Source organism: Polypterus senegalus, chromosome 11 (genome assembly GCF_016835505.1).
Source record: "Polypterus senegalus isolate Bchr_013 chromosome 11, ASM1683550v1, whole genome shotgun sequence".
In the NCBI taxonomy this organism is placed as follows: domain Eukaryota; kingdom Metazoa; phylum Chordata; class Cladistia; order Polypteriformes; family Polypteridae; genus Polypterus; species Polypterus senegalus.
The window spans coordinates 68626506-68654393 of NC_053164.1; the positions used below are offsets into that span (position 1 = coordinate 68626506).

The window sequence follows — 27888 nt, forward strand, 5'->3', positions numbered from 1 at the left end:
AAATGGCAGAAACTTTACAGACCTTTAATAACTTTCAAGTGTATTTTTCACTTTGCAGTTATGTAGACCCTGGCCTAAATGTAATATAACTTTACATATGCATGCTTCCTTAAATTGACAATCAGAAAAGAAGACTTGCATGACTTTAGGGTCCAGAAGCTTCTTCCATTTCAAAACTAATATGAACTAATTTTGCTGGTGAGCCAGCTCTCTTCAATTGATGCCACAAGAACAGATGGATTAGCACTAAGTGAAGAAAAAGAAACACACTCTAATATTAATAGACAGATTGTGGGAAATCAGAAATATTTCAGGTGCTTTAATTATGCAGACGTGCAGAATTCAACCGTCAAGGTATCAGCAGAAAGAAAATTGAGGATTCAAGTAAATATTTTTATTTTAGTGATCCAGGACTTTATCATTATTTAAAATAATACAAGAAAATTCCACCCATGTTCCAGCTTAAATAATTTCTGCAGACTGCTTCTTCAGTTTGTCACTGTCCCCAAAGATTTTTAATGTTAACAAGAATGTTTGTTATCAAATTTAATTAAGTGTACAAAGAGTTTCATATATTAAAAAAAAGAATAAAACTGAACACAAAACATACCTTAAAACCAAACCAAATATCTAATAACTCATAAATGTGGCAAAATTTTCAAAGTATTAATATATGAAAATGTGGCTGGTTTTCTCCCTCATTCCAGAGAAAAGCATATTGTGTGACACTGAATTGGCCCATTGAGAGCGAGTTATTCTGACAGTTGAGGGATGCCTTCTTCTGGTTTTGTTACTACCTTATGTCCTGTGCTACCAGAATTTGCCCCACTCTCCCCTCTGATTCTGCTGTGGAAAAATTTGGGTTCATAAAATGTATGGATGTACTGTAGTTTGTGTTTGTGCCATGACATCATGCTTTTAGCAAGTAGTGTTTTACCAACTATTTACTGAAAAAGGCTACAGGACATATGTAGAAGCACTGCTTGCCTGTTACTAACCAGGCATGGGGAGAACATTTGATTTCCACCTGAATGACTAGGCTCAATGTTTTTTTTTTTTTTAACTCTGATCAACTTCATTCAAAGATATGATACACATTTTTGGTTTAACTGTTTTTACAAAATTGCAATGGTTTAGCACCCCTTCCAGTTTTAGTTCCTACTTTGAACTCAGTGCTGCTGTGATGGTCTCCGGCCCGCACAACTGAACTGGCTAATGGAAGGACTTGACTTCTTTATTCTCTAGTTTCTTTTTTTTCAGGCTGCAGAGGTGCTTAACTCTCCAATTAGCTACAATTACCTGCTACCTTCTTGTTTTACTTTATGAGGAGGCTGACATCAAGTTTGGAAAACAAAGCTAAACAATTGTTCCTTAGAATTTGCTTAAAGTAATTTACAAGGGCAACAGTTACTGTTTGAAATGAAGTAAACTTCGGTGTAAATCAATTTTTATTCAATTTTTGACAATCTTACCTGAAAAAAATAAAATTGCAACACCTGAAAAACAGCCTCTATTCCCCCATGAGAGAAAAAAACAACTCACTTAACACACACTACAATGACAATATTTCTACCATTTATAAAGTGCATTTAAAGAGTCTTATGAATGTACACATCAGAGAAAGTCCGGTGAAGGAGAAAAAAAGTTTTCAAAAGTCCTTGCTTTTCTGAAAATATTGCTTCTCAATACACACAGTCAGAGCAGTGAGGATAAAGCCCTAGCTATATTTTACAAACAACGCAAACTTAAAAGGTTGTACTGTAGTTAATGTTCAACAGACTAGCACCTCATCATTTAAAAACTAAGTTGAAAATTCTTCTTTAATGTCTCCTTGTACCTAACCCACTTTGCCTTGAAAGTGTTTGTATTCATACTTACGTTTCCCCTTGTCTCACATACTTGATCATCACTTTGGATTATTTCCATTTCGATAAGCCAGTTTCCCTTATAATTTACAGCCATCTGCACAGTCCTCATATTTGACTACTAACTGTCTATATGACTTCCATACTTCCTGGTCATTCAAGCAGACTGTCCCACCTCCCCTGTGCTCTTCCCCACGGTTTCGATTGATATCACCGACACAAATCCATGTGTAGGCACCCTGGTCACTCACACACCACTTGGAATGATCCACATGAGTACTAAACCCAGAATGGCTCGTAGCCTGTGCATTCCCATGATGACTTTCAAAACTGATTTCTTTAATATTGTTTACGTGCTGTGGCAGGGAACAATTAGAAGGCAACACTCCAACAGAATTAGGCCAAAACTGAACAAGCAGGTTCGAGCCAAGAGTTGGGGCAACCCATGCTGCATAGAGGTCTGTAAGGAAGAGAGTAAAAAAAAAAAAAAAAAAGTCACATTCAAACGTCTTCAATAAACTGTAATTTTATTTAAAAAAAACATACAAGTATTTTATCTGTTACTCACTTCTCATTGTTTCAAGTGATGGCCATGAAAAAATGTGATCCGAGAATAGAGATAACAAAATTCCTGATACAAAGGGCTAAAATAAGACCCCAAATTGTACATCAGCAAACCACATCACACAAAGTGGCCATTAAATATATATATATATATATATATATATATATATATATATATATATATATATATATATTGATTTTGTCTTTAATTAGTTGTGTTAGTGAATTAAAGGACTGGATGTATGAGAACTTGTCTTTAAACACAGACAAAACAGAGATGTTAATTATTGGAGGGAATGGTTCTGGTCGCAACAGCATTTTGTCATCATGTAACTCAGTTGGATTCACCATTAATCTTACTGAATCAGCCCACAAACTAGGAGTTATCTTTGTGATTTAAATCGCACATTACAAAATTGTCTAAATCATGTTTCTAGATAAGTGGGATACTAAGAATTTAATTAATGCATTTATTTCTAGAAGGATTGACTACTGTAATCCGGCATTCACTCGATGTTCAAACTGTTCTTAATATAGCTTCCAGTTAATCCAAAATGCTGCTGCAAGCATTATTACAAGAACAAGAGAATACGAACACATAACTCCAGTTCTTAAATCCTTACACTGCCTCCCAGTTAAGTTTAGGGCAGATTTCAAAATCATACTTTTAACATATAAAGCCTTAAATAGCCAAGGTCCAGCTTACTTATCTGAACTTATCATTTCTTATATAACAGAACGCACATTAAGATTTCAAGATGCTGGTCTGCTTATGATTCCAAGGATTAATAAAATAACAGTGGGAGGTCAAACTTTTAGTTACAGGGCCCCTAAACTGTGGAATGGGTCTGCTACTATAAGAGATGCCTCTTCTGTCTCAGGTTTGAAATCGCAGCTGAAGACTCACTACTTCAGTTTAGCATACCCAGACTAGAGCTGCTGAATAACTGTGCATACTGCATCTCTGGTGTTAGTCATTAGCACTAAAACATAAGTAATATGATAGTTACAGTATAATTTGTTACTAAACCTCACACATTCTGTTTCTCTTCTCAATACTCTCTTCTGTACTCAAATGTGGAATCATCGGGAAGAAGGATCCATTCTTCAGATTAGCTGCCCAGCACTAACTCAGCTGTGGATTGGCCAGTAGGGGGAAGCAGCTTGATGGCCGAGGTCTCCTTGACTCTGAACAAATCTGAATGTTATGTGATATCAAATATTCTTGCAATTTTCTCTGTACTTGTAATATTACTAATGTAGTATTGTACTGTATTGAGGATTACTGTGCTCTGTTCTATGTATTGTATTGACTACTTTTTTTGACACCCACTGCATGCCCAACCTACTTGGAAAGGGGTCTCTATCTGAATTGCCTTTCTCAAAGGTTCTTCCATTTTTTTTCCCTGCAAGGGTTTTTATGGGAGTTTTTTCTTGTATTCTTACCGAGTCAAGGCTAGGAAGCTGTCAAAACAGAGGACCTGTTTTTGTGGCACTCCTTTTGTGATTTTGGGCTATACAAAAATAAATTGTGTATGTATATACTGTATACATTATATATATATATATATATATATATATATATATAAATTTACATTGTATTGTATTGTATATATACAATGCATCCGGAAAGTATTCACAGCGCATCACTTTTTCCACAATGCGTTATGTTACAGCCTTATTCCAAAATGGATTAAATTCATTTTTTTCCTTAGAATTCTACACACAACACCCCATAATGACAACGTGAAAAAGTTTACTTGAGGTTTTTGCAAATTTATTAAAAATAAAAAAATTTAGAAAGCACATGTACATAAGTATTCACAGCCTTTGCCATGAAGCTCCAAATTGAGCTCAGGTGCATCCTGTTTCCCCTGATCATCCTTGAGATGTTTCTGCAGCTTAATTGGAGTCCACCTGTGGTAAATTCAGTTGATTGGACATGATTTGGAAAGGCACACACCTGTCTATTTAAGGTCCCACAGTTGACAGTTCATGTCAGAGCACAAACCAAGCATGAAGTCAAAGGAATTGTCTGTAGACCTCCGAGACAGGATTGTCTCGAGGCACAAATCTGGGGAAGGTTACAGAAAAATTTCTGCTGCTTTGAAGGTCCCAGTGAGCACAGTGGCCTCCATCATCCATAAGTGGAAGAAGTTTGAAACCACCAGGAGTCTTCCTAGAGTTGGCCGGCCATCTAAACTGAGCGATCGGGGGAGAAGGGCCTTAGTCAGGGAGGTGATCAGGAACCCGATGGTCACTCTGTCAGAGCTCCAGAGGTCCTCTGTGGAGAGAGGAGAACCTTCCAGAAAGACAACCATCTCTGCAGCAATCCACCAATCAGGCCTGTATGGTAGAGTGGCCAGACGGAAGTCACTTCTTAGTAAAAGGAACATGGCAGCCCGCCTGGAGTTTGCCAAAAGGCACCTGAAGGACTCTCAGACCATGAGAAACAAAATTCTCTGGTCTGATGAGACAAAGATTGAACTATGTGGTGTGAATGCCAGCCGTCACGTTTGGAGGAAACCAGGCACCGCTCATCAACAGGCCAATACCATCCCTACAGTGAAGCAAGGTGGCGGCAGCCTCATGCTGTGGGGATGTTTTTCAGCGGCAGGAACTGGGAGACTAGTCAGGATAAAGGGAAAGATGACTGCAGCAATGTACAGAGACATCCTGGATGAAAACCTGCTCCACAGCGCTCTTGACCTCAGACTGGGGCGACAGTTCATCTTTCACCAGGACAACGACCCTAAGCACACAGCCAAGATATCAAAGGAGTGGCTTCAGGACAACTCCGTGAATGTCCTTGAGTGCCCCGCCAGAGCCCAGACTTGAATCTGATTGAACATCTCTGGAGAGATCTTAAAATGGCTGTGCACTGACGCTTCCCATCCAACCTGATGGAGCTTGAGAGGTGATGAAAAGAGGGATGGGCGAAACTGGCCAAGGATAGGTGTGCCAAGCTTGTGGCATCATATTCAAAAAGACTTGAGACTGTAATTGCTGCCAAAGGTGCATCGACAAAGTATTGAGCAAAGGCTGTGAATACTTATGTACATGTGATTCCTCATTTTTTTTATTTTTAATAAATTTGCAAAAACCTTAAGTAAACTTTTTCCATGTTGTCATTATGGGGTGTTGTGTGTAGAATTCTGAGGAAAAAAATGAATTTAAACCATTTTGAAATAAGGCTGTAACATAACAAAATGTGGAAAAAGTGATGCACTGTGTGTGTATATATATATATATATATATATATATATATATATATACAGTGGTGTGAAAAACTATTTGTCCCCTTCCTGATTTCTTATTCTTTTGCATGTTTGTCACACAAAATGTTTCTGATCATCAAACACATTTAACCATTAGTCAAATATAACACAAGTAAACACAAAATGCAGTTTTTAAATGATGGTTTTATTATTTAGGGAGAAAAAATCCAAACCTACATGGCCTTGTGTGAAAAGGAATTGCCCCTTGTTAAAAATAACCTAACTGTGGTGTATCACACCTGAGTTCAATTTCGTAGCCACCCCAGGCCTGATTACTGCCACACTTGTTTCAATCAAGAAATCACTTAAATAGGAGCTGCCTGACACAGAGAAGTAGACCAAAAGCACCTCAAAAGCTAGACATCATGCCAAGATCCAAAGAAATTCAGGAACAAATGAGAACAGAAGTAATTGAGATCTATCAGTCTGGTAAAGGTTATAAAGCCATTTCTAAAGCTTTGGGACTCCAGCGAACCACAGTGAGAGCCATTATCCACAAATGGCAAAAACATGGAACAGTGGTGAACCTTCCCAGGAGTGGCCGGCCGACCAAAATTACCCCAAGAGCGCAGAGCGACTCATCCAAGAGGTCACAAAGACCCCAGGACAACGTCTAAAGAACTGCAGGCCTCACTTGCCTCAATTAAGGTCAGTGTTCACGACTCCACCATAAGAAAGAGACTGGGCAAAACGGCCTGCATGGCAGATTTCCAAGGCGCAAACCACTGTTAAGCAAAAGAACATTAGGGCTCGTCTCAATATTGCTAAGAAACATCTCAATGATTGCCAAGATTTTTGGGAAAATACCTTGTGGACTGATGAGACAAAAGTTGAACTTTTGGAAGGCAAATGTCCGTTACATCTGGTGTAAAAGGAACACAGCATTTCAGAAAAAGAACATCATACCAACAGTAAAATATGGTGGTGGTAGTGTGATGGTCTGGGGTTGTTTTGCTGCTTCAGGACCTGGAAGGCTTGCTGTGATAGATGGAACCATGAATTCTACTGTCTACCAAAAAATCCTGAAGGAGAATGTCCGGCCATCTGTTCGTCAACTCAAGCTGAAGCGATCTTGGGTGCTGCAACAGGACAATGACCCAAAACACACCAGCAAATCCACCTCTGAATGGCTGAAGAAAAACAAAATGAAGACTTTGGAGTGGCCTAGTCAAAGTCCTGACCTGAATCCAATTGAGATGCTATGGCATGACCTTAAAAAGGCGGTTCATGCTAGAAAACCCTCAAATAAAGCTGAATTACAACAATTCTGCAAAGATGAGTGGGCCAAAATTCCTCCAGAGCTGTAAAGACTCATTGCAAGTTATCGCAAACCCTTGATTGCAGTTATTGCTGCTAAGGGTGGCCCAACCAGTTATTAGGTTCATGGGGCAATTACTTTTTCACACAGGGCTGCCATGTAGGTTTGGATTTTTTTTTCTCCCTAAATAATAAAAACCATCATTTAAAAACTGCATTTTGTGTTTACTTGTGTTATATTTGACTAATGGTTAAATGTGTTTGATGATCAGAAACATTTTGTGTGACAAACATGCAAAAGAATAAGAAATCAGGAAGGGGGCAAATAGTTTTTCACACCACTGTGTATATAAATATATTTTTTTTCAAAATGGTTTTATATCCAAATGTTAGGCACTTAGTCATATGTTCACAACATTCAAAGTATCTGTATTTTTGCTAAAATGGAGTATTATTAAAAATAAATCACTTCTGGAAAATCCTCAGTGAAGTGTGCTCAAACGAGGTTGAGACTTTGAATTGAAGACTTCTACTGTCTTATTTACTGGCCAGGAATTGGGCTTACTCATACATAACTTCAGTTCTTCAAGATTATTCAATGGCGGTTTGTGAAACTGCACTGGTGAATAGAGTTGCTTGTTAAATCATTTTGGATATGCCCAAATGGCTTACTTTCCTCCTGATAATATTTGCACTTGCTTTTCTTTAACTTTTAATACTGTAACTGTATTATCTCTTTCCAATCATTATCTTGCATCAAAGTAGCCAATGAATGAGTTGTTACTGGGCAGGACTCCTGAAAAATGAATGAATGATATGAATCTCCAGTTCAAAAAATCATTACTGTTTGTATGTGCTTCACTATCATGCATGAGTATATTCTCTGGAAATTGTTTAAACCATTCAAAGGAAAAAAAAAAACATTTGTGTTTGGGACATTATGAGCATAAGACTGGATACCTGGTTTGTGGATTATGCAACAGGAATAGTGATGAGTGAACATTGCCCAGTTTGCTTCGCTGTGAATTCCCCGAAATCATGGAAATATTTGCAGTATTTGCCAAACTTGGCAAACTGGTCAATGGGTAAGGACTAACTGAACTAGATTTGACTGGATTTTAAAGGTGCAGTTGTCTTTAAGGTGTCCATGAGAGCTAGGGAAGCATCTGCCAACTATTGTGGACTGATTATTGTGGCCTAAAAGGTGACCTGAGCTGTACAGCACCAGTACCGACCACTGCACCACTGTGCCTCTGTGAGATCAAGGAAGAAAGAATGAAGTCAGGGACGTGCAATCACAGACTTTGTCAAAACGGAAGCAGAAATGCCAAAATCTTAGTAAAAAGTCAGAAAAAAATGTGTAGGTCTTTAAAGGCAGAAAATTCAAAATGGTGTGTCATGATTGAAGTCTCTGGGTCAGTCTAACTGGGTTCTCCAAACTGTCTGTGCTGATGCTTTGCAGTTTTTCTTCTTTCAAAAGGATAGAAATGTCTTGTAAATAGTAATAAACCTTTCGTTAATATTATTATTATTTCATATAGTCTCCTGTGTTTGGTGGGGGGCATCAATGTCCTTCAAGGTTTGATTTACCTCTCACACGTCACGTGGCTAATTATTATGCATGCATAGGGAACACACTTCCTTCTCATATGTTGACATGTAACTCAAAGATCGACCTGCATATATGGCAAAAAAACGTGAACAGACTTTCCGGTTAATGACTCATAGCATTCTATTTATCAATTTAGGTTATGGTTTTAGCATCTTGGTTCTGGTAACAACAAATTTCTCAGACAGTTTTACTGTCTATTATTTGATAAAGCCTCATCCTACAGAATCTGTAAAGCAAATGATCAACAGCTCCAGAGGGCATCGCACTGGGCTTACAAAGCAGTATGGGACACTCGTATTAAAAAAATTCTCCCAATCTTGCAGAATTATCAGCAAATAATTCAACAAGCCAGGGTGAACATGAACACAGCAAATTCTCTGCAAATAAAACTTCAGAGAAATGTGCTGATTTACCTGACTAACACTAAACATTAGTAATTTGAGATTATTTTCACAGTTTTTTTCATGTTTTGATATAATTTGCTATGGTTCAATTTGAGTCCTCATTCAAGCCCACTGTATCCAGAACTTTGTTATCTCCCTTCTACATGAAAACATAAGGTTACATTTTTTTCTTGGCCATCAACACAAATAATGCAGAGTAATTATCAGTCAGAAAAATATTTTTGATAGAGTATTCCTGTAATATAATGGCTTCTTTCACTGCTAGTGTCTACCATTTGAGTTTTGGGTTGTCATTATGATAAGCATCAGTATTTGACCACAGCATATGGTAAACATATTTAATACTGACGTCTTGAAGTGTACTTATTCCGACTTCACATCCCTAAACCTCTCAAAGGATGCTGAAAGAACGAGAGATAATTCAACTTCCAGGATACCTCACTACCCTTCTGGGCAGTCTGTGTTTGTCCAAGTGATGCTCAGTCAAGATGTCAGTTGAAAGCACAGTCACTCTCTTCACCTGAACCTCAGAAATATATTGCCCTACATCAGATAATAAATTGAAAAAGTCTATACATTACCTTTGACCAAAAGTGATGTTGGGACATTGTGTAATTATGAGTAACCTTGTGTTTAAGCATGGAATTTCTTACGGACAGTCCATGTCTAACATACACATTCAATAATAATTGACCATCCACAGGATTCTCAGTTTCCTTTGAGCATCAACATCACAACTGATATGAGCACTGTCCCACCTTTGTATACTACTATGTTGAGCACCAGACATTTGTTATACTCATACATGTAAAAGTAGTCAGATCTTTTTTTACTCTACTTTTAAGTCACAGTGTGGTGACCCCATTATCCACTGATAAAAATTCCATTACCAAGATGGGGGTTGCCAAGTATCTCTCCTAGGGTCTTTCACATCCTCCCATCATGAAACCTTTCCAATGCAAATGCTGTGCGGACATTTAGAACCAAATATATCTATACAGTACTTTTCAACACCCTGCATGAGCTTTATATCCTTCTGACATTGAGGTGACAACTCCAAAATCAAGTTTTCCATCACCAAAACTCTGTCACTGTCATACCTATCAGGTATTGAACCAAATCTCATCATTCTGTGGATGGTGAGTTCTCAGAGTGGCTGAACAGGTTGTGACTCCTAAAGGCTAATGCTAATTGTTGTACCCCAGACATCACTTGCTCACCAGCAAATACCATCCCAAGTACTGGCTCTCAAAGTCTCAAAGTCCCTATCAGTAACACAAGCTGAGACACAACGCCAACAATATGTAAATCCAGCTGTTTGGAAGGAGGAGACAAATCAAGGAATAAAATACTGCCTGAGATTGACTTATGTTCAATTTTGTTTTTTGCCAGAAAATGCAGGTTATAAAAAATGGAAATGATGAAGTGAATGATTCAGTGTTTATATTTTCATCAGAATTTCAGAAACATCATAAGATAGTTGTGGCACAAAGAATTAAAATTCACTTTACATTTATAGGATGTAGTTTTTGTGCTTCAGATTTACATAAAGTCAAACTATGGTTGTGTCCATATTGGTACAACTGGGGCCCTAAAATCAGTCAGGATTGAACATCTAACCTAATGGTATACAATCTAGTGCTTAAGTTAATAAAATTTTAATGACGATTTTCTAAAATTATTTTATCCTATTTTCATATAAAAAGCACTACTTGGCAACAGTAGCAGAGTATAGCATTCTCTGGCACCAAACTGGTAGTCATCAAGCTGCTTATACTCTACACTTATGCTGATTCACACATATAGGGCATCAAATTCTTTTTGCTTTATATTTTTGTGAATGCAGCAAATGATGCCGAATGCATTATGGATGTAATTTACAGTAAATGGGTTGATTTGTTTTAATTTAATGTCAGTACAGAGAGCTGTCAACCTTAGTGCCACGCTTAAGGAGGAACACAGGGTTGATTTTTTTTGCTGCTTTTTAATTTGTTAAATGTTTAATATTAAGGTTTAAACACACATACACACACCACTTAAACAGACAGCTTTAGACCACATTTGCAAGGATTCTGAATTTAGAATCACTGAAAGATATATCATTATCTCCCAAAAGCATTACAATAAAAACAAACACAAAATCTGTAGAACCATGAACTTATTCAATTGAAGCATGTGATCTGCAATAAATACACAATAGCTATAACATAAAGACTGTACTGCTACAGAGTGGGACTGTGAATATACTTAGTGGCATTGCACAGTCGCCGAATTAATCATCCAAATGGAGTGCACATTTTCATAATTTATGAAATGACTACTGATGACTTTGAGATTGAGGATGTTGTGTATGATATTTTATCAAAACCATTGTAGTGAGGCTAATATGGAGGTAAGCCCTTATAGTGACCAATCAGACTTCTGACTAAGTACGGAGAATTCTCTTTTAGCTTAACTAGCTATGATGGCTATACACTGCACTCTCAATCCTTTTCCCCAAGTTTACATTGATCACCTCCCAGTAAAGACGTTCAACTAAGAGGGACACTGCCCTAAAGAATATTCTTGACTGCGACAACTACCTTTAACAACCAGCTACAAAAGAATGGAGGTCTACACTTACATCTTCTTAAACTAACTTAATGTTGTGAGGTTTACCTCACAATTCTCATGGTTACAGTATAACCATTTTGCTCTTTGTACAATTTTTGTTTTTTCTTTTTCTTAGCTTCATTCTTTTGCCATCATTAAACCATTAACTCCATCAAAAGGTAACAAGAAATTATGCCTATGATTTCACACGATAATAAATCAATAAGCATTAATTTGCTTCTAATGTTAATTAAGCTTGGACAGTTTGCAGTTCCATTAAGTATCAGTTGATGTTGCTATGTCTTTGGCAACATGAAATGTCAAAAATAACATTTGTAAACTAGTTTCAGGGTCAAGAGGGGCTAGAGTAGAAAATGAACTGCAAACAACTCTGAAGATGACACCATTTGGGATCTGCCATTTATGCATATAATTGGGATGAGGGTAAGAACCCATGTAAACAGCATGAAATTGTGTACACACACAAAATCCCAGAAGCCTCATACTTGGGTCAGCAGCACTAAGTACTGTGGTGCCAGAGCACAACATAGCATGTTAATTTCATTTAAAGTCTGTCTCCACAGAAAACTGCACGTGTCTACAGTCAGGCTAGTGTCTGTTAGATAAGTTAATATTTCTGTCTGCATTTTATGTCAACTGAAATGTTATTCATGTTCATTCATGTGTATATTGTGATTGCAGGAAAAAAATACTATATAATTGTTTTATGGTGAATAATTAATTATATTTTAGGAAAATATCATTAACAATGTCTCTTCTATAGTATTTTAAAATATGATTATTTATATCTGAAATGTGGTATACGATCATAACATGACACAGCAACAAAACAATCACTCAGAAGAGTTGTATACTGGGAAATGGTGTCCTGACCTCTAACATTTGCTTAATTGTATCAGTTAAAATTGTAGTATTTAGCCTGAGGCTGGCTTTTTATCAATCACGATCTTTAATTGTTCATTCAGCTATTGGAGAACAGTATTTTTGGCCGAGTGCTTTTTTATTTTTTATATTCCTTATTTATAAAGTATGCATACAATATATTGGAAAAGTAATGTGACACCACACATTCTACTTTTGAACACAGTTTCAGGCATTGCTAAACACAAGTTAACCACTTTCAGATTGTGTCTCAAAATACGACAATAAATTAGTCTGATTAAAACTTGTATGAGTTATTACCATTGCAAAATGCTAGAACTTTTTTGATTTTCAACAAAACCACTCCAGCAGATTTTGCTCCATGGACATGTTTTTATGCGCATACTGGCTTGCAATATTTTACTGCTAAATTAAAGGAAAAACTTTCTTCATATTAAGAACAATCTTAAAATGCCACAAAAACAATGAAGTTTTTGAATCAATTTCAGCAATGGCCAAATCCAATCCTTTGGTCAACATGTGTCTTGGATGAAACGTGAAATACCCACAGAAAGAGAAAGAATGTGTGAATTCCACATAGTGAACATGCTATGATTTTAGTGTTGACATCCCATAAAAAATAAAACATTGAGCCTTACCATCTTCAAACTGACCACCTTTGGCAAAGCTGCTAAAAGTAGTTCCACCAAGAGAAGTCAGATCAGTCTGTCGGTTCCATGGTGGGGTATCAATAGTACCTCCAGAAACTAATTTGAAGAGGGTTGGGAGGTCAGTTTCAAAGGTTTCTGGGACGGAAGATTCATAACATTCAGGGTGATTCAAGATCAGCTGCTCACCTGAAAAAAAATTTTTTGCAAGTGATTGCATAATGAACAAACACCTAGTATATTAATTTACAGACTTGCATTCTTTTTCAAACCTCATAATACTGCACCTTTCAATTTCTTACCTATGGAATCAAACTCTTTGTAAGGATAGGTGACACAAAGGAAACTCTGACCATTGTGAATCCCACTGTGTGGATAGGAGTAGCCTTCTGAAATCACTGGGGGAAAATGAGGAGTGCTATGGACAAGCCAAAATCCCTGAGATCGGTCCAGTAGTACAACACCTGAGGAAAAGTTGGAAGAGAAAGAGAGTGCCTGTGTTGACTAGGAACAAAACAGACACCCACCATATGAGCTTAGCATAAAATGTGCAAAACATACCCTTTGTGTGTCCATATTCATTTCCAACTGCTTTGTTCACTATACTTTTTGGACTCTGGTCATTGTATAGAACATATGCCACATCACCAGACTGCAGAACAGAAGAGTTAGAGGATGAAAGATAACAATTCAAGCACAAAATTCACAAAGCAAGCCTAAAACGGGTGCACATTTATTAACACTAAATAGGACTCCATAGCACTTCATTTTTCCCTCAATGTGTCAAAACTGTGTCAAGCTTGCCTCCTCTAGCTATTTTTTTTTTTGCTAAAAAGAAAACATTACTTTCATTTGTTCATTTTCAATATACACATTTTTCTAAGGGTAGCACATGTTTAGAGCTGTTGTCTCACAGATGCAGCATGCTGGGCTCTAACTCTGAGCCCAGTCACTATCTGTGTGGTGTCTATACATTCTACCCAGATCTGCCTTTGTTTTTTTGTTTTTCATTTCTTTTCTTACTCTCCTAGGTAATGCAGTCTTCTTCACAATCCACAGATGTTACTGCTAGGTTATTGCCAGCTCTGAATGGGCCTTGTGTTTGTGTGTGTAAAGCAGGGTTTTGTGAAGCACTGGTGTCATGTCAAGGTTTGTTTTTTGCCTTCCATCTATTGCTAATGGGGTAGACTCCAGCTTCCTGTGTACATTAATGGACTAAGTGGAGTTAAGTCTACTATGTTACTTTATAGTCAGCTCTCTGTATCTCCATGTTCCATATCCGCGAATTCGATCAACTGCAGAATGAAAACATTCGAAAAAACAAATGCAAAAACTTCCAGAAAGAAACACTTGAATTTGCAGCACATCAAGTACTACTCTGAATCTATGCAAGTTAAGTGATCTGTAGGCACACAATGCTCTAGTCTCCTGCTGTAGGAGTTGAAAAAAATGGCTCATAGGAGCACTTCAGCACCATCAGAATCCTCCACTTGAACCTAGAGCAACATCACACAGTTCCACACAGCATTGGGCATCATCTGTAAGGACTTAATATCGTAAAGCTGTTTATCTGTGCCAAAATAAATTAGAATCCCTAAATAGCCAGTTAACAGCCTGCATCTTCTGTGTTATGTTTGACTATCTCTTCTGTCTTGTGTCCTGTCTTTTATGTCGATAAATATGCAGTTATAATATTTCTATAATTTTTGCATTTATCAATAAATAATATTCTGTTTTTTAAAACGAATGTGCTTCACATACCTATAAATCTAACAGCTGGAGACCCCTCATACAGAGAAAGGCAAGAAAAATAAAGTGGGAATCTTACTGAATTATTCAATTAATTACTGCCATTGCCAAAGGCAACAATAATCATTAATTAACTGACTGGTTAACATCAATCAATTCTTTTTCTCACATCTATAGACTATTCGTACATTTATCTGGTGTTCCTGCAAGGGCAGAAACAGAAATCTCCCAAATTCCTACATTAAATTAGCATCCCTGAGTGGGAGCTCGAAATAAGTCCTTCTACTGGATCCCTTACACATTTTCCTGCATTAATGTGGCATCATAGTCTCTTATGTTCCTATACCACTTCACATATCACCAACACAAAACATTCACTGCTATTTGAAAATACCAATAAAGTCTAGAAATTCATCTTTGTAGACCACATGCTTCTCAGCTAATAGGAATGATCAGTTTTAATGTCTGTTGAAGACTTAAATAATTGGCATCAATGATGGTTAGAAACCATGACAAAACTTTAAATATTTACTTTCATTATATATCACAAAAACATGTGCCAGCATTTATAGACTTGTTTAAATAAAGTCTAAACAAGAGAGAGCTGCATTTTAAAAGTGAAAAAAGCAAAATATCAGAAGAGAATGAGCAATCTTCATCTAACACTTTTCATCTCATTACATCTTTTGCATCAGATAATCCTGGATATGAATGTGTACAATGCAATTTTAATAAAAAATGGTATAATCCATTCATGTTCTTAGCCAAGGCAGCTGGAGCCTATTCCAGCAATCACTGGGTGCAAGGTAGGAACAATCCATGGGCTGCTCACCAGCAAAGAAAAATGTGTGGATGCCAATTGAAAAGTAAAGAAATTCAAGCATTACTTGACAAATGGCAACAATATGTTTAATGAAAATTAAATCTGTCTTATCTATTGGTAATATTTATCATAGTAAAGGTTGTGGCTGTAACAAACTGAGTGATGCCAACTAGACCCTTTTTAGCCATTATCTCTATCTTCTGCTTGATCCCCCACAGGTTAAACTTCCCAAATCCTCCAGCATGTCCCAGGTCTCCCCTCAGTGTCTTTTATACCTGCCATGGGAGGCATTTTCAATGGAACACCACAAGTGTCTACACTAAAATCCTCTCAAAAAGTCTGTTAATGTCTCTGATGATGGTTCAACCACAAAAAAAAGTATCCTGCTCTGGGACCTGCTCCTAGACTCAATTACAGGAAGATGGGAGGGCAACTAAATATCCTAATTTTTTACTAATGTATACATTTCCACCATTGCTGTGTCCTAGTGGTGGCTGGTGAAAGAAATTTGAGCAGGGGTGGCAGTTTTAAGGGGAACAAACTAAAGCAGCACTTATCTATTATATACTTTCCTTTCACATCTATCTGGTCACATTCACTTGTGGTCCTCATTATAGTGTCAATGCACAACTTGACCTGTCTAGTACCAGAAACATAGGACAAATCCAGGCTAAAATGTATTATACCCTTTCCACCATGCTGCCCAATCTGATGTCAGCTTTCCCATTTCTATTGTGCTCCAAAACCTCAGTCCGTGACTTCCACAGTCCCCTTATTCTTCCCATAACTTTCCTTACAGATCTGGAAAGGAACAGGTGCACCTGCAACCCACATTTCATACTATACCTGTCTCTAAATGGCCTAATCCTCTGTCAACTTGCCCAGTTCCCAATCCTGCCAAAATTCAAACTGTAATGTCAACACCCCCACCTCTGTAATCTTCTGATAACGTGCATTTGCATCTGTCCTATAACACATTCATAGCATAAGTACAACCCAAATCTTATTCTGTCTCTGTTGATAGTGCCCAGTCTTTTGTCATTTCCAGTGTATTCCATAAATCCACATCATACAATCACTAGTCTCTGATGTTTCTCAAGTTTTGCATCCCAGTTTATCATTTACCACACCCACAGACTCATTCCCACCTTAATTGTATCATCCACTTGCTGTCAATCTACCCAGTCCTATGCTAGTCTGCAATGCTTACCTCACCTAGGCACAGATGTAAGATTCACAGATCCCCACATCTTAAAACATAACTTTCCCCCCCAACCTGTCTTGTGCTACACTCGCAGGACAAGTCCAACCTAAATCTTATTCTGCCTTTACGATCAGGATACCTACTGTATATTTCCTTGAATGCAGATTGTACCCTCTTTTCCCTCAGGCATGAAAATATCTGTTACTTTCTGACTAAACTGAATCATTTCACTAAGCCTGTCAAAAAAAATTAGCCTCATGCTATTGTCTAGATCAGTGTTTCTCAAACTTTTTTCTTTGGTGGCACAGCTTTTGTAACCAAAATCATCCCAAGGAACACCACTGTCTTACTAACCACAAACACATTATCTTATACACTTGCTCAACTGCCCGAAGAGCGGGACTACCAGAGAAGCCAGTTAGAAAGGAGCTCCAAGATCAGCGTCTGCAGACACCGCATTTGGTGAGCACTTTGTTGGCATACCAGCTGCTTCGTCCCTCTGCTCACACCTCTTTGCCTTAGAAGCAATTTGTATGCCCACCATCCACCAGCACCATGAGGCTTATTGATGACCACACACCAAGGGCAGAATGACTCTAGCAGCCTGGAGACATGTCTAAAGCTCTTAGTGCTGTGTCTGCAACATAGCGATCACAGAGCTGCTCTTATGCCAGCTTTTCCAGGTAGACGTGTCATTCTCAAACAGGTCTCAACCATCTGTGGAGCTTGTCCATCTCAGGTTCAGACCCAAGTGCATTACACTATTACTTCCATGGCACACCTGGGTAGCTCTCACAGTGCACCAACTCTGCTGCGGCATACTGGTTGTAAAACACTGCTCTTGATGACTAGAGCTAATTTCATGCTGCTTGCATTTTTCAGTATGATGTTTTACAGTGGTGTGAAAAATTATTTGCCCCATTCCTGATTTCTTATTCTTTTGCATGTTTGTCACACAAAATGTTTCTGATCGTCAAACACATTTAACCGTTAGTCAAATATAACACAAGTAAACACAAAATGCAGTTTTTAAATGATGATTTTTATTATTTAGGGAGAAAAAAAATCCAAAAATACATGGCCCTGTGTGAAAAAGTAATTGCCCCCTTGTTAAAAAAATCACCTAACTGTGGTGTATCACACCTGAGTTCAATTTCCGTAGCCCCCCCAGGCCTGATTACTGTTTCAATCAAGAAATCACTTAAATAGGAGCTGCCTGACACAAAGAAGTAGACCAAAAGCACCTCAAAAGCTAGACATCATGCCAAGATCCAAAGAAATTCAGGAACAAGAGAGAACAGAAGTAATTGAGATCTATCACTCTGGTAAAGGTTATAAAGCCATTTCTAAAGCTTTGGGACTCCAGCGAACCACAGTGAGAGCCATTATCCACAAATGGCAAAAACATGGAACAGTGGTGAAACTTCTCAGGAGTGGCGGCCGACCAAAATTACCCCAAGAGCGCAGAGACGACTCATCCGAGAGGTCACTAAAGACCCCAGGACAACGTCTAAAGAACTGCAGGCCTCACTTGCCTCAATTAAGGTCAGTGTTCACGACTCCACCATAAGAAAGAGACTGGGCAAAAACGGCCTGCATGGCAGATTTCCAAGACGCAAACCACTGTTAAGCAAAAGAACATTAGGGCTCGTCTCAATTTTGCTAAGAAACATCTCAATGATTGCCAAGACTTTTGGGAAAATACCTTGTGGACTGATGAGACAAAAGTTGAACTTTTGGAAGGCAAATGTCCCGTTACATCTGGCGTAAAAGGAACACAGCATTTCAGAAAAAGAACATCATACCAACAGTAAAATATGGTGGTGGTAGTGTGATGGTCTGGGGTTGTTTTGCTGCTTCAGGACCTGGAAGGCTTGCTGTGATAGATGGAACCATGAATTCTACTGTCTACCAAAAATCCTGAAGGAGAATGTCCGGCCATCTGTTCGTCAACTCAAGCTGAAGCGATCTTGGGTACTGCAACAGGACAATGACCCAAAACACACCAGCAAATCCACCTCTGAATGGCTGAAGAAAAACAAAATGAAGACTTTGGAGTGGCCTAGTCAAAGTCCTGACCTGAATCCAATTGAGATGCTATGGCATGACCTTAAAAAGGCGCTTCATGCTAGAAAACCCTCAAATAAAGCTGAATTACAACAATTCTGCAAAGATGAGTGGGCCAAAATTCCTCCAGAGTGATGTAAAAGACTCATTGCAAGTTATCGCAAATGCTTGATTGCAGTTATTGCTGCTAAGGGTGGCCCAACCAGTTATTAGGTTCCGGGGGCAATTACTTTTTCACACAGGGCCATGTAGGTTTGGATTTTTTTCTCCTAAATAATAAAACCATCATTTAAAAACTGCATTTTGTGTTTACTTGTGTTATATTTGACTAATGGTTAAATGTGTTTGATGATCAGAAACATTTTGTGTGACAAACATGCAAAAGAATAAGAAATCAGGAAGGGGGCAAATAGTTTTTCACACCACTGTAGGTCTTTTATCCCCATTGTTGTCTTTGAAACAGAAACAGGGAAAGCAAAAATGACATTACTTACACCACATCCAGTTAGCCAACTCTGTTTGTCATAGCAAGAGCTGGAAAAAGTCTGTGTGTACGTTCGACCTTGATCACTTGCCTGCTACTGAATTCTTAAGTCAGTTCGGTCTGGTCCAAGCTCATTTATCTTCTTTTTTTACTTCAAGTAAACAATTTATGAAGGGGTGTTTCATTAAAGAAATAACTGAATTTTCTTTTGATATCTAAAGTTCCCTTGAAGTTGCCATCTCCCTAAAGTCACGCTCACTCATCTGTAGTTAACTTAATGGTAGAAGTGAACTGTGAACCATTGACCTGAACATAAAATAGTTTGTCAACAATTGTCAAATCTCATTTCATTAAAAAAAACCTAAAATAATACTTATTCATGTCCAGGGTGCAGAGAGCCATGCCCCCCGGAAATATCTGAAAGTAACCAACTAAAGGGCAGCCTCAGGTCACCTGTTTGCCAAAAGATCAAGGCATACACTATCATTTGGCCGTTGTCGTTCACTCAGGAAACATACGTGTTCACACAGAAATTAAACAATACAAGTCGGAACCAATTTTTAATGGATGTTGACATGCACTGACACCAGGCACATTGTGCAAATAAACACATTTATTTCATGACTATTTTGCCTTACCTGATTAATTTCAGTAGAGTTTTTAAAATATGTGAATTAAATAAAATCTGAACAAAAATGAAGAGTTTTACCTTTTTCTTTGTTGCTTTTCTGTTTCTGTTTTGATAAAATTAATTATTTTCATTCGGTAATTGTGTTTATTAGCCTTAAAGGCTAAGAGGGAGCGTATAGTACTATCTCTCTATGAGAAAAAAAAAACTTAGATTTTTGAACAGTGACATGTAAGTTGATTTGATCTAAAGTATACATCAGGAAATAATAATAAAATACAAATATTTTAGTAAATTATTTAGTTGTAAGGTTAGTTATGCATAACTGTACCATGTAAAAAATGTATAACCTGACTTTGTTTTTTAACTAATAATTTTGTTTGTTAGAACAACTCAAGAATGTGACATTTTTCTTCAGATAACTTTTATTAATAAAAGCTTCCTAAAAAAGTTGGTTTCTCTTGTTTTTGATGAATAGCAAAAACAGAGCTTCTGTTTCATGTGATATTAAAGTGAATTTTCAAGCCACAATTTAATTTAAATGTTTAATATATACCACTTTTTTATACTAGGCTATATACAGTATAACTTCCTAAAAGTATTCAGAATAAATAACATTTTGAGTTTGCAATCAGCATATAAATCTGAAAACACCATGGACTGTATATTCAGTAATCAGTAGCTATAGTTTTAGAGTAGATTTTAGATTAGTCTGCCCAACATGAATTAAAAAGGGCCACATCCACGCTGTGAATATATGAATATCAGAAATATTAGTGTCAGCAAATAAATACTCCGTGAAACTGTCTCAATTGCACAGTCGTATTCTGATCAAATCACTAAAAACTATATTTTTTTCTCTTTTGCTGTTAAATAGTCTAAAGCCTAAGCCTCTGTAGGAGGAGGACAGGCATTCCGGCCAGGAAAGGGGATAATTTCTTACCTGGACAGGAAGCCAGAGAGGAATGACAGTCAAAATGGCCAGCAAAACAAGAACATAACTTTGTGTCTGGCCTGTATTCAATAATGGAAGGACCAACGATAGCCGTAAGTCAGGAGCAGTTCAATCTCCCATATGCCAGTTTGCACTGTTCCTCATATGAGAACCCAGGCAGGTCAACTGTAGGGATGCATGGAATATGGAGTCTGGAAATGCAGCCCTGTCGGGGTCTCTACGCTCTAAAAGAGGGTGCTGATGAGGGAAGATTGCCCTACTTTATTATGATACAGAAGTGCTTCCCGGAATACATGTAACAGCCCTGGAGGGAAGGGAGTCTTCTGCCTTACATGGATGAGTCAGAGACGGGAGGATGTGAGAAAGAAGTATTGTTTATTATTGCATCATTTATTATTGTATCATTTTGACTGATCTTTGGAGAGGTGATTGTGCAGAAGTGCAGTTATTTGAATAAATATTCTTTATTTTAACTCAATGTGCTTTTGCATTACTGTGTCACACCTTCTAAGAACAACTACAAAAAGGGCCAATTTTAGCACACACTTTTCTAATACTCTATATTTTAATAAACTACTGAAAATATTAAACGGATAAACATCCATCTACTTGTAAAGATTCTGGGCCACAAGGGGAAGAAATACACTTTCTCCCCAGGACACAGGCTGCTAAAATTGTCAAATACAAGACAGTAACTGGAAAGTACCTCACTGACCACTGATCTGTAAAATTAAACACCAGGATTTCAGATCTTATGACAAAGAGACAATTTCTCAGTCTTAGAAGTGTTTGGGTCTGTTCCAGCTGTCATGTCTATTTTAAGTTCAACCAGCTGTCACGCAGCCATTCATGACCTACAACCAGATAACTTAAATGTAGACCCAGCAAACTGTATAGTTTTTTGTGTTTTTTCTCTCTCACTTCCCCAAACATGTGTTTGTTAGGTTAACCGGTAACTCTAAATGTATCCTGTGCATATACAGTATCTGTAGCAGTCAGACTTGAATGGACTGTGGCTCTGACATGACCCCCACCCCTAGACACAACTGTGAATTAGATTAAGTGGGTTTGAGAATGTTACTATTTCATTTTGGATGTCAATGTCACACAGTTCTTGGTGTCACTGCTTCATGAATTCATTGCCCTGGACTCAAAACAACATTACGTCTTTCTTCATTCGGAGTCTGCACAAACTGCCCATATCTACATGGGTGTTCTTCCAGGTATTCTTATTTACCTCCCACAGCCCCAAAACCATATGCATTAGGTTAACTGAGATCTTTAAACTGATGCTGTGTGAATGCCAATGAGATAACACGTGTGTGAGTGATTGAACCCTGTCCATGTCTCATTCATACCTTGTGCATAAGGTTTTTAGCATAAACTCTGGCCCCACAACCCTTTTTTGTTATGATTTGTTATTTTATTTTGGGCTGAAGCCTGGTGCAGTGCTTTGTACTTCTACCTTTTGGATCCAGAGTCTAGAATTAGAACCATGGGCCTGGACACTGTCAGTGTGGAGGAGCTGACATGATCTTCCTGTGTTTGTGTAATTCTTTTCTCTAATTACTCTAGTCCTCCCATATCTCAAAGACATGCATGTTGCGTTAACTGGCAAGTCTAAATTGGCCCTGTATGGATGTGTACAAGAGAAGGCCCTCCGATGAAATGATGGTGAATCCTGGGTTACTTCCAGCTTTGTGCTGCATATAGCTGGGATCAACTCTGACCTTGTACAATCCTCAGTTGCACTACATGGATCTGAATATGTTAAGTAACTGTTTCATTCTGATTTTGAACACCACAGAATCTTCTTTGTTGCATATCACTCTAGTCTTTGCACACATTATGAAACCTTAAAAACTCTGAGGATTATGTGTTAAAGTCAGGTTTCCCTCATACTGTGGCACATCTCTAGCTAGTGCAGCTTGCAGTTGTACACAACAGTAAATTCAGTGGGAAAAAATGAAATGTTACAACTGTTTTGGCACAAATATAGGATATTCTGTGTGCTGTATAAGAAAAACATCATTTAATATATTCAAATGTTTAATGGGTTGGAGCAGCAACTTTGACAAAAAATTATCCTTTTAGTTTCAGTCATTTATTCTTAAATGAGCTTAGGGTAATGATAGCCAGTGCCTATCCTAGCAGCGCCAAGTACAAATCAGGAACCAGCCCTGAAGGAGGCATCCTTTTTAGTATGATCTAGTAAACAGCTCCAACTCTCATATCATGACACACAGAGAAGACTATACACTGATCTGCACAATGAGCCAGTGAGCATAGAGTTGGGATGTTATTTCTCCTCACCTTCCCAAGTTTGTACAGCTGCTCCAGAGTCTTCTGCACTGCCCCACCGCTCTCATTTATGAGTTTCATTCCTGCACTCCAGGAACGGTTTGTGGAATCCAGATACATGTAGCGTAGGCCTTCTGAGGGGAACTCCTTCCCTGAGTTGGGAAGCTTATATAAAAAAAACCTGTTGGAAGAGAAGGAAATCATTAGGAAAATTGAATAAAGACTTCAATTGCTCTCTAATGCCCCATTCACAGGTTTTCAAGAGAGAATGCACTTTGTACTTACCAGTCAACCGGCTCTCCATTGTCACTGTAACAGGACACTGCACCACTGGTGACACTGGAAAGTACCGAGAGTAAGAAAAGGCACAGTAGCCACATTACGTCCAAATATCTGAAATGAAGGACAGATGGAAATCAAAACCAATATGACTGTAATATTCTTTTTAAATAACTCATATTTTACAAATACCATTGTTTAACTTATCCATCATTGGTTTAGGAGCCCTGGAAATAAAACTGGCTACTAGTTTGTTAGCAGCAAAGAAAAGTGATACATTAATTTTGCCTGTGGAAAACTATAGCATTAATGCAGAGCATGTGTTATGTATTAAATGTCTGAACAAACATGCAATCCATAACCAAACAAACTTGGACTAAACTGTATCTTCTTGTTAATAAAACATGAGTTCTTATATTCAGCTGTCAGTTATTATCTCATACAGGAATCACTGCACTATTCTCTCCAAAATGCTGACATTCCTCTTATTCTTTCACTTCTCCATAATTTTGTCCAACAGTTAACCTTTCTTCTAATTGACATTTATTCTTAAAATCCAGATGTTTATTCTTAGATTCTCTTCAGGTAATCCAAATTGGAAAAGTCCACTATCATGTGATGACACAACTCAGTCCATTGGAGTAGGCAGAAAATTTTGCAAGGAGGCAACATTTTCTGTAATCCAGAAAATTAAGCAACATTCTTATATACCAGTAGAATTAATAAGGAATAGACATAAACTGTATATTTGGTTGATATTAAACTGCAATATTAGAAAATAATCTCAAATTACTTCTGATTTCTTGATTTTAAAAAACATTTTTCGCAATAATTTCAGTTGATTATTCAACGATACAACGATGCTGACGTCACGTACCAAAACTTGAACAAACACATCCACCCATATTTATGCTGGTACTGCGACTCGCGCACACGTTCTGAGCCTGCAGTATAAACCAGCCCCAAAAGTTAAATTCCAGCAGATGTAAAATTGCAATATTTGCAACACAAAAATGGATCAAAAAAAGAAGGCTAAGTTGAATGGATGTACAGTTTTGGACCTTTTTCAACTTTAATTCCTGTATCTGATTTATTATTTCCACATGTGATATTCATTATTTTTGAGTATATGCGTGTATATGGTAGAGGTGTCTTTGTTAGAGGTAGTGAGGTTGGAGTCTAAATGCCGCCTTGATTATATGAGAATTATATCACTGTTGCTTGAACAGAGGATGTAGATGGCACTTATTTTGTCCGAAATTATTAATGAGTTTATCAGTTCATTGTTATGCTCAAGAATATTAGGTGAACCCATCATGCACGCCCAAATAAACCAGCACTAAAATACATACTAAATGAATATAATGCTTAGAAAAAGACAGAACATTTTTAAAAGAATGGTTACTAACCTGAAAAACTGAACTGTGTGGCGAGAGGAGTGGATTTTGATGGAGGCATTTAGATTATTCTTATCCACTTTCTTTGTAAACATTTTTAATTTAATAATGAAACAAAAATAATAGCAAAAAATCAAAAGCACAACACTTCTAAAACAGTGAGAGCAAAACACAGCCCTGAGATACGTCTGCCTTATGGCGTACTCTTCATGTTTTCTGGACTGGTGAGTACTTGAAGCTTTTTGATGGTGTGCGCTTGCTTTTTAAAATTTTTTTGGATTCAGAATCAGAATAGCGGATTTTGATGTGAACAGAGTGATTACAAATAGTGAAGAGTTGATGTACAGTTAAGCAGTAAAAACACGCAATGCAAAGTAAAAGTTAAAAACAGATGTTCTGCCCTGCACAGTGATTCCAGTCACGCAAGCTAGGATACAAAAGCTGCCTTTTTGAGTGATTATCAACAAAGACTAAGCAAGTGAACCCTTCACCCAAAAGGTTTCCGAATAAAGGACAATTCAGCCAATAGGAGAACCCTATCAGCCTGAGAGGTGGAAATAAATGGCTGTCCGATGGCCATGAGCCGGGCAGGACATCTACGTATAAGACTGCACTGCTGCAACTCAGTAATTCGCAGTCAAGAATTACATGTTTTGCCCTTAAATTATTATATATATATATATATATATATATATATATATATATATATATATATATATATATATATATATATATATATATCTTTGAAAACAGTCCAGCACAAATTGTACGGGATTCCAATAAGACAGAAACATGCACGAATTACTACTGTTTAACCCAAATACTCCAGAATGTTATACAGAGAGACAAAATTACCATCCGGGTCAGAATCATGTCTAGTAAGTAAATAGAAGTAAGCCAAGCCGAACCCTCAACAAGCAATGCACACATTAAAAGGTATAATTTAGCATATTTACTATCAAAACACAGCTTTAAATTGGTGTTCAGTCTTAGTCTGGAGATCACAGTGACTGTCCATACAATTTCTTAATCAGATGCCAATATCAAGCTCAAATAAATTGTTTTTTCTTTTTTTTCATTTTTGGGATTCCAGTTCAGAAACCGCCAACACTAAATACTCCACATTTTAACATTTTTAAAAGATCTTGTTTGTACACATAGAGAACAGTTTTTACTTTCTTTTTACTTCAGTTATGTTTGAAAATAATCACATACCAAAAAATAAGATCAAAAAACCTGAATGAGCTTCTCTACTGTGTAAGCTAGAATGTTATTCTGAACCACCCATCCATCCACAATTAAAGTTGCAATGCAGGAACCTATCCTGGACTGGATGTCAGTCCATTGGAAACTAAAGTCAATTATACTGATTACTTATTTAGCCAATGTCTATAACAACAGCCTGACATGATCAGAACATATTACAAATGTTTAAATGAATATAACTCGTGGAGGGAGAGGCAGTAAATCAGTGATGGAGCCTGAATTCTCAATCTACTGGACATACATCCCAATTGCCTAAACACTTGACCACTTCTTCAGACTCCCAAGTTCAAACCCGCGATGTTCACGGTATCAGTAACGAGCTGTGTGTGACCGGTTTAAATCACTGCTCTCCAATGCCGAGTTTTCTTGTTCTTCATGTGTTTGTGCGGGTTGACGCCAAACAACCAGGCTCTCTTCAGGAACACAAAAATCGATCATAGTAGATCGACTGGAAAAAGTTATATCGGTCAGTTTTGTTTCTTGTAATGAATGCTGATTCGTGCCATGCGCCGCTATCCCAATTTTGTATGAAGCCAGTTCAAAAAAGAAAAGATGGACTTCTGCCTGAACGACTGCACATTCAAGTCTGCTAATGTCTGTCTATTTAGGTTAAATCTATCGCGATCTTGCTGTATTTAAAGAGGACAAAAAGGGAATAATGTTAAGGTGAAAGACTGCACAAAGACTACGCGTTATAATGTCTCTACCGTGCCAAATGTGCCTATTAAAACTTACTTCGACCAATTTACCAACACTGCAGTGGGTTGGCACGCTGCCCGGGATTGATTCCTGCAGACCCCCGTGACCCTGTGTTTGGATTCAGCGGGTTGGAAAATGGATGGATGGATTTACCAACACTTAATGCCAGAGTGGCTTGTCTATCCATTTAAACCCCTTATCAATCCTTCAAAGTATATGTTTTATTTCTCAAAGACTGAATTCAACTTGACCTACCTTCACAGCTGTACTTTGTGAACTGGAAGGCACTTGGCGGCACCAGAATCTTTTAGAGAGCGGCGCTCAGTGTACTGGGTGCTCCGTCACATTCGCTTCGCTCAACAAGAGTAGCCACTCACACGCTCCTCGCCCGGGAGCTGTCACAGCTCGCCCTACTTCCGCTATCATTCGCGCGTTCACGTGATTGAGTTTGTTTCTCCGCGGTTAACTCCTCGTGCCCCGCAAGTCTGTTGAAAAAGCTGTGCCCTCTGTTAAGATGTACTTCGTTGGTTCCATTGCTCTGTTTAGTCTCCTCTTTCTTTCAAATACGTTCAATATGTTTTCTTTTGCTAGAATGGTAAATCTATTGTGCAATCCACTTTCATTCTACCTGTTTTTTATCTGTGCTAGAAACTTTGATTTGTAGCAGATGAACAAAAGCGATGACCGTCTATTTAGCTGCTGTAGTAGACTAATGACATCTTACAGCGGCTGCCGCCATGAAGCGTTTGCACCGTGACTCATTTACCAGTAGGTATATCCTGCAGGCACAGCCTGATTTGTGTGTGAATTTCGTCGCCTTATACTGTCCAACACATGATATGCTGCTAAGTGGATTGTCTCGTCCAGTATTGGATCCGCTTCGCAACCGTAACACCTTACCGAAAAAAATCGAA

The 27888-nt window shown here is 37.8% G+C and overlaps 1 protein-coding gene across 1 annotated transcript; it reads right to left on the reverse strand.

The window, feature by feature from the left end:
- Positions 1-487: 487 nt before the first annotated feature.
- Positions 488-27388, reverse strand: dnase2 (deoxyribonuclease II, lysosomal). The gene is made up of 7 exons (XM_039768940.1): positions 27230-27388; positions 23619-23726; positions 23346-23514; positions 13684-13774; positions 13425-13586; positions 13114-13311; positions 488-2325 (listed from the first exon to the last, which is right to left on the reverse strand). Exons 2-7 carry the CDS (start codon positions 23711-23713, stop codon positions 1946-1948), a joined length of 1095 nt encoding a protein of 364 aa, XP_039624874.1. The 5' UTR covers positions 23714-23726; positions 27230-27388; the 3' UTR covers positions 488-1945.
- Between the last annotated feature and the right edge of the window lie 500 nt (positions 27389-27888).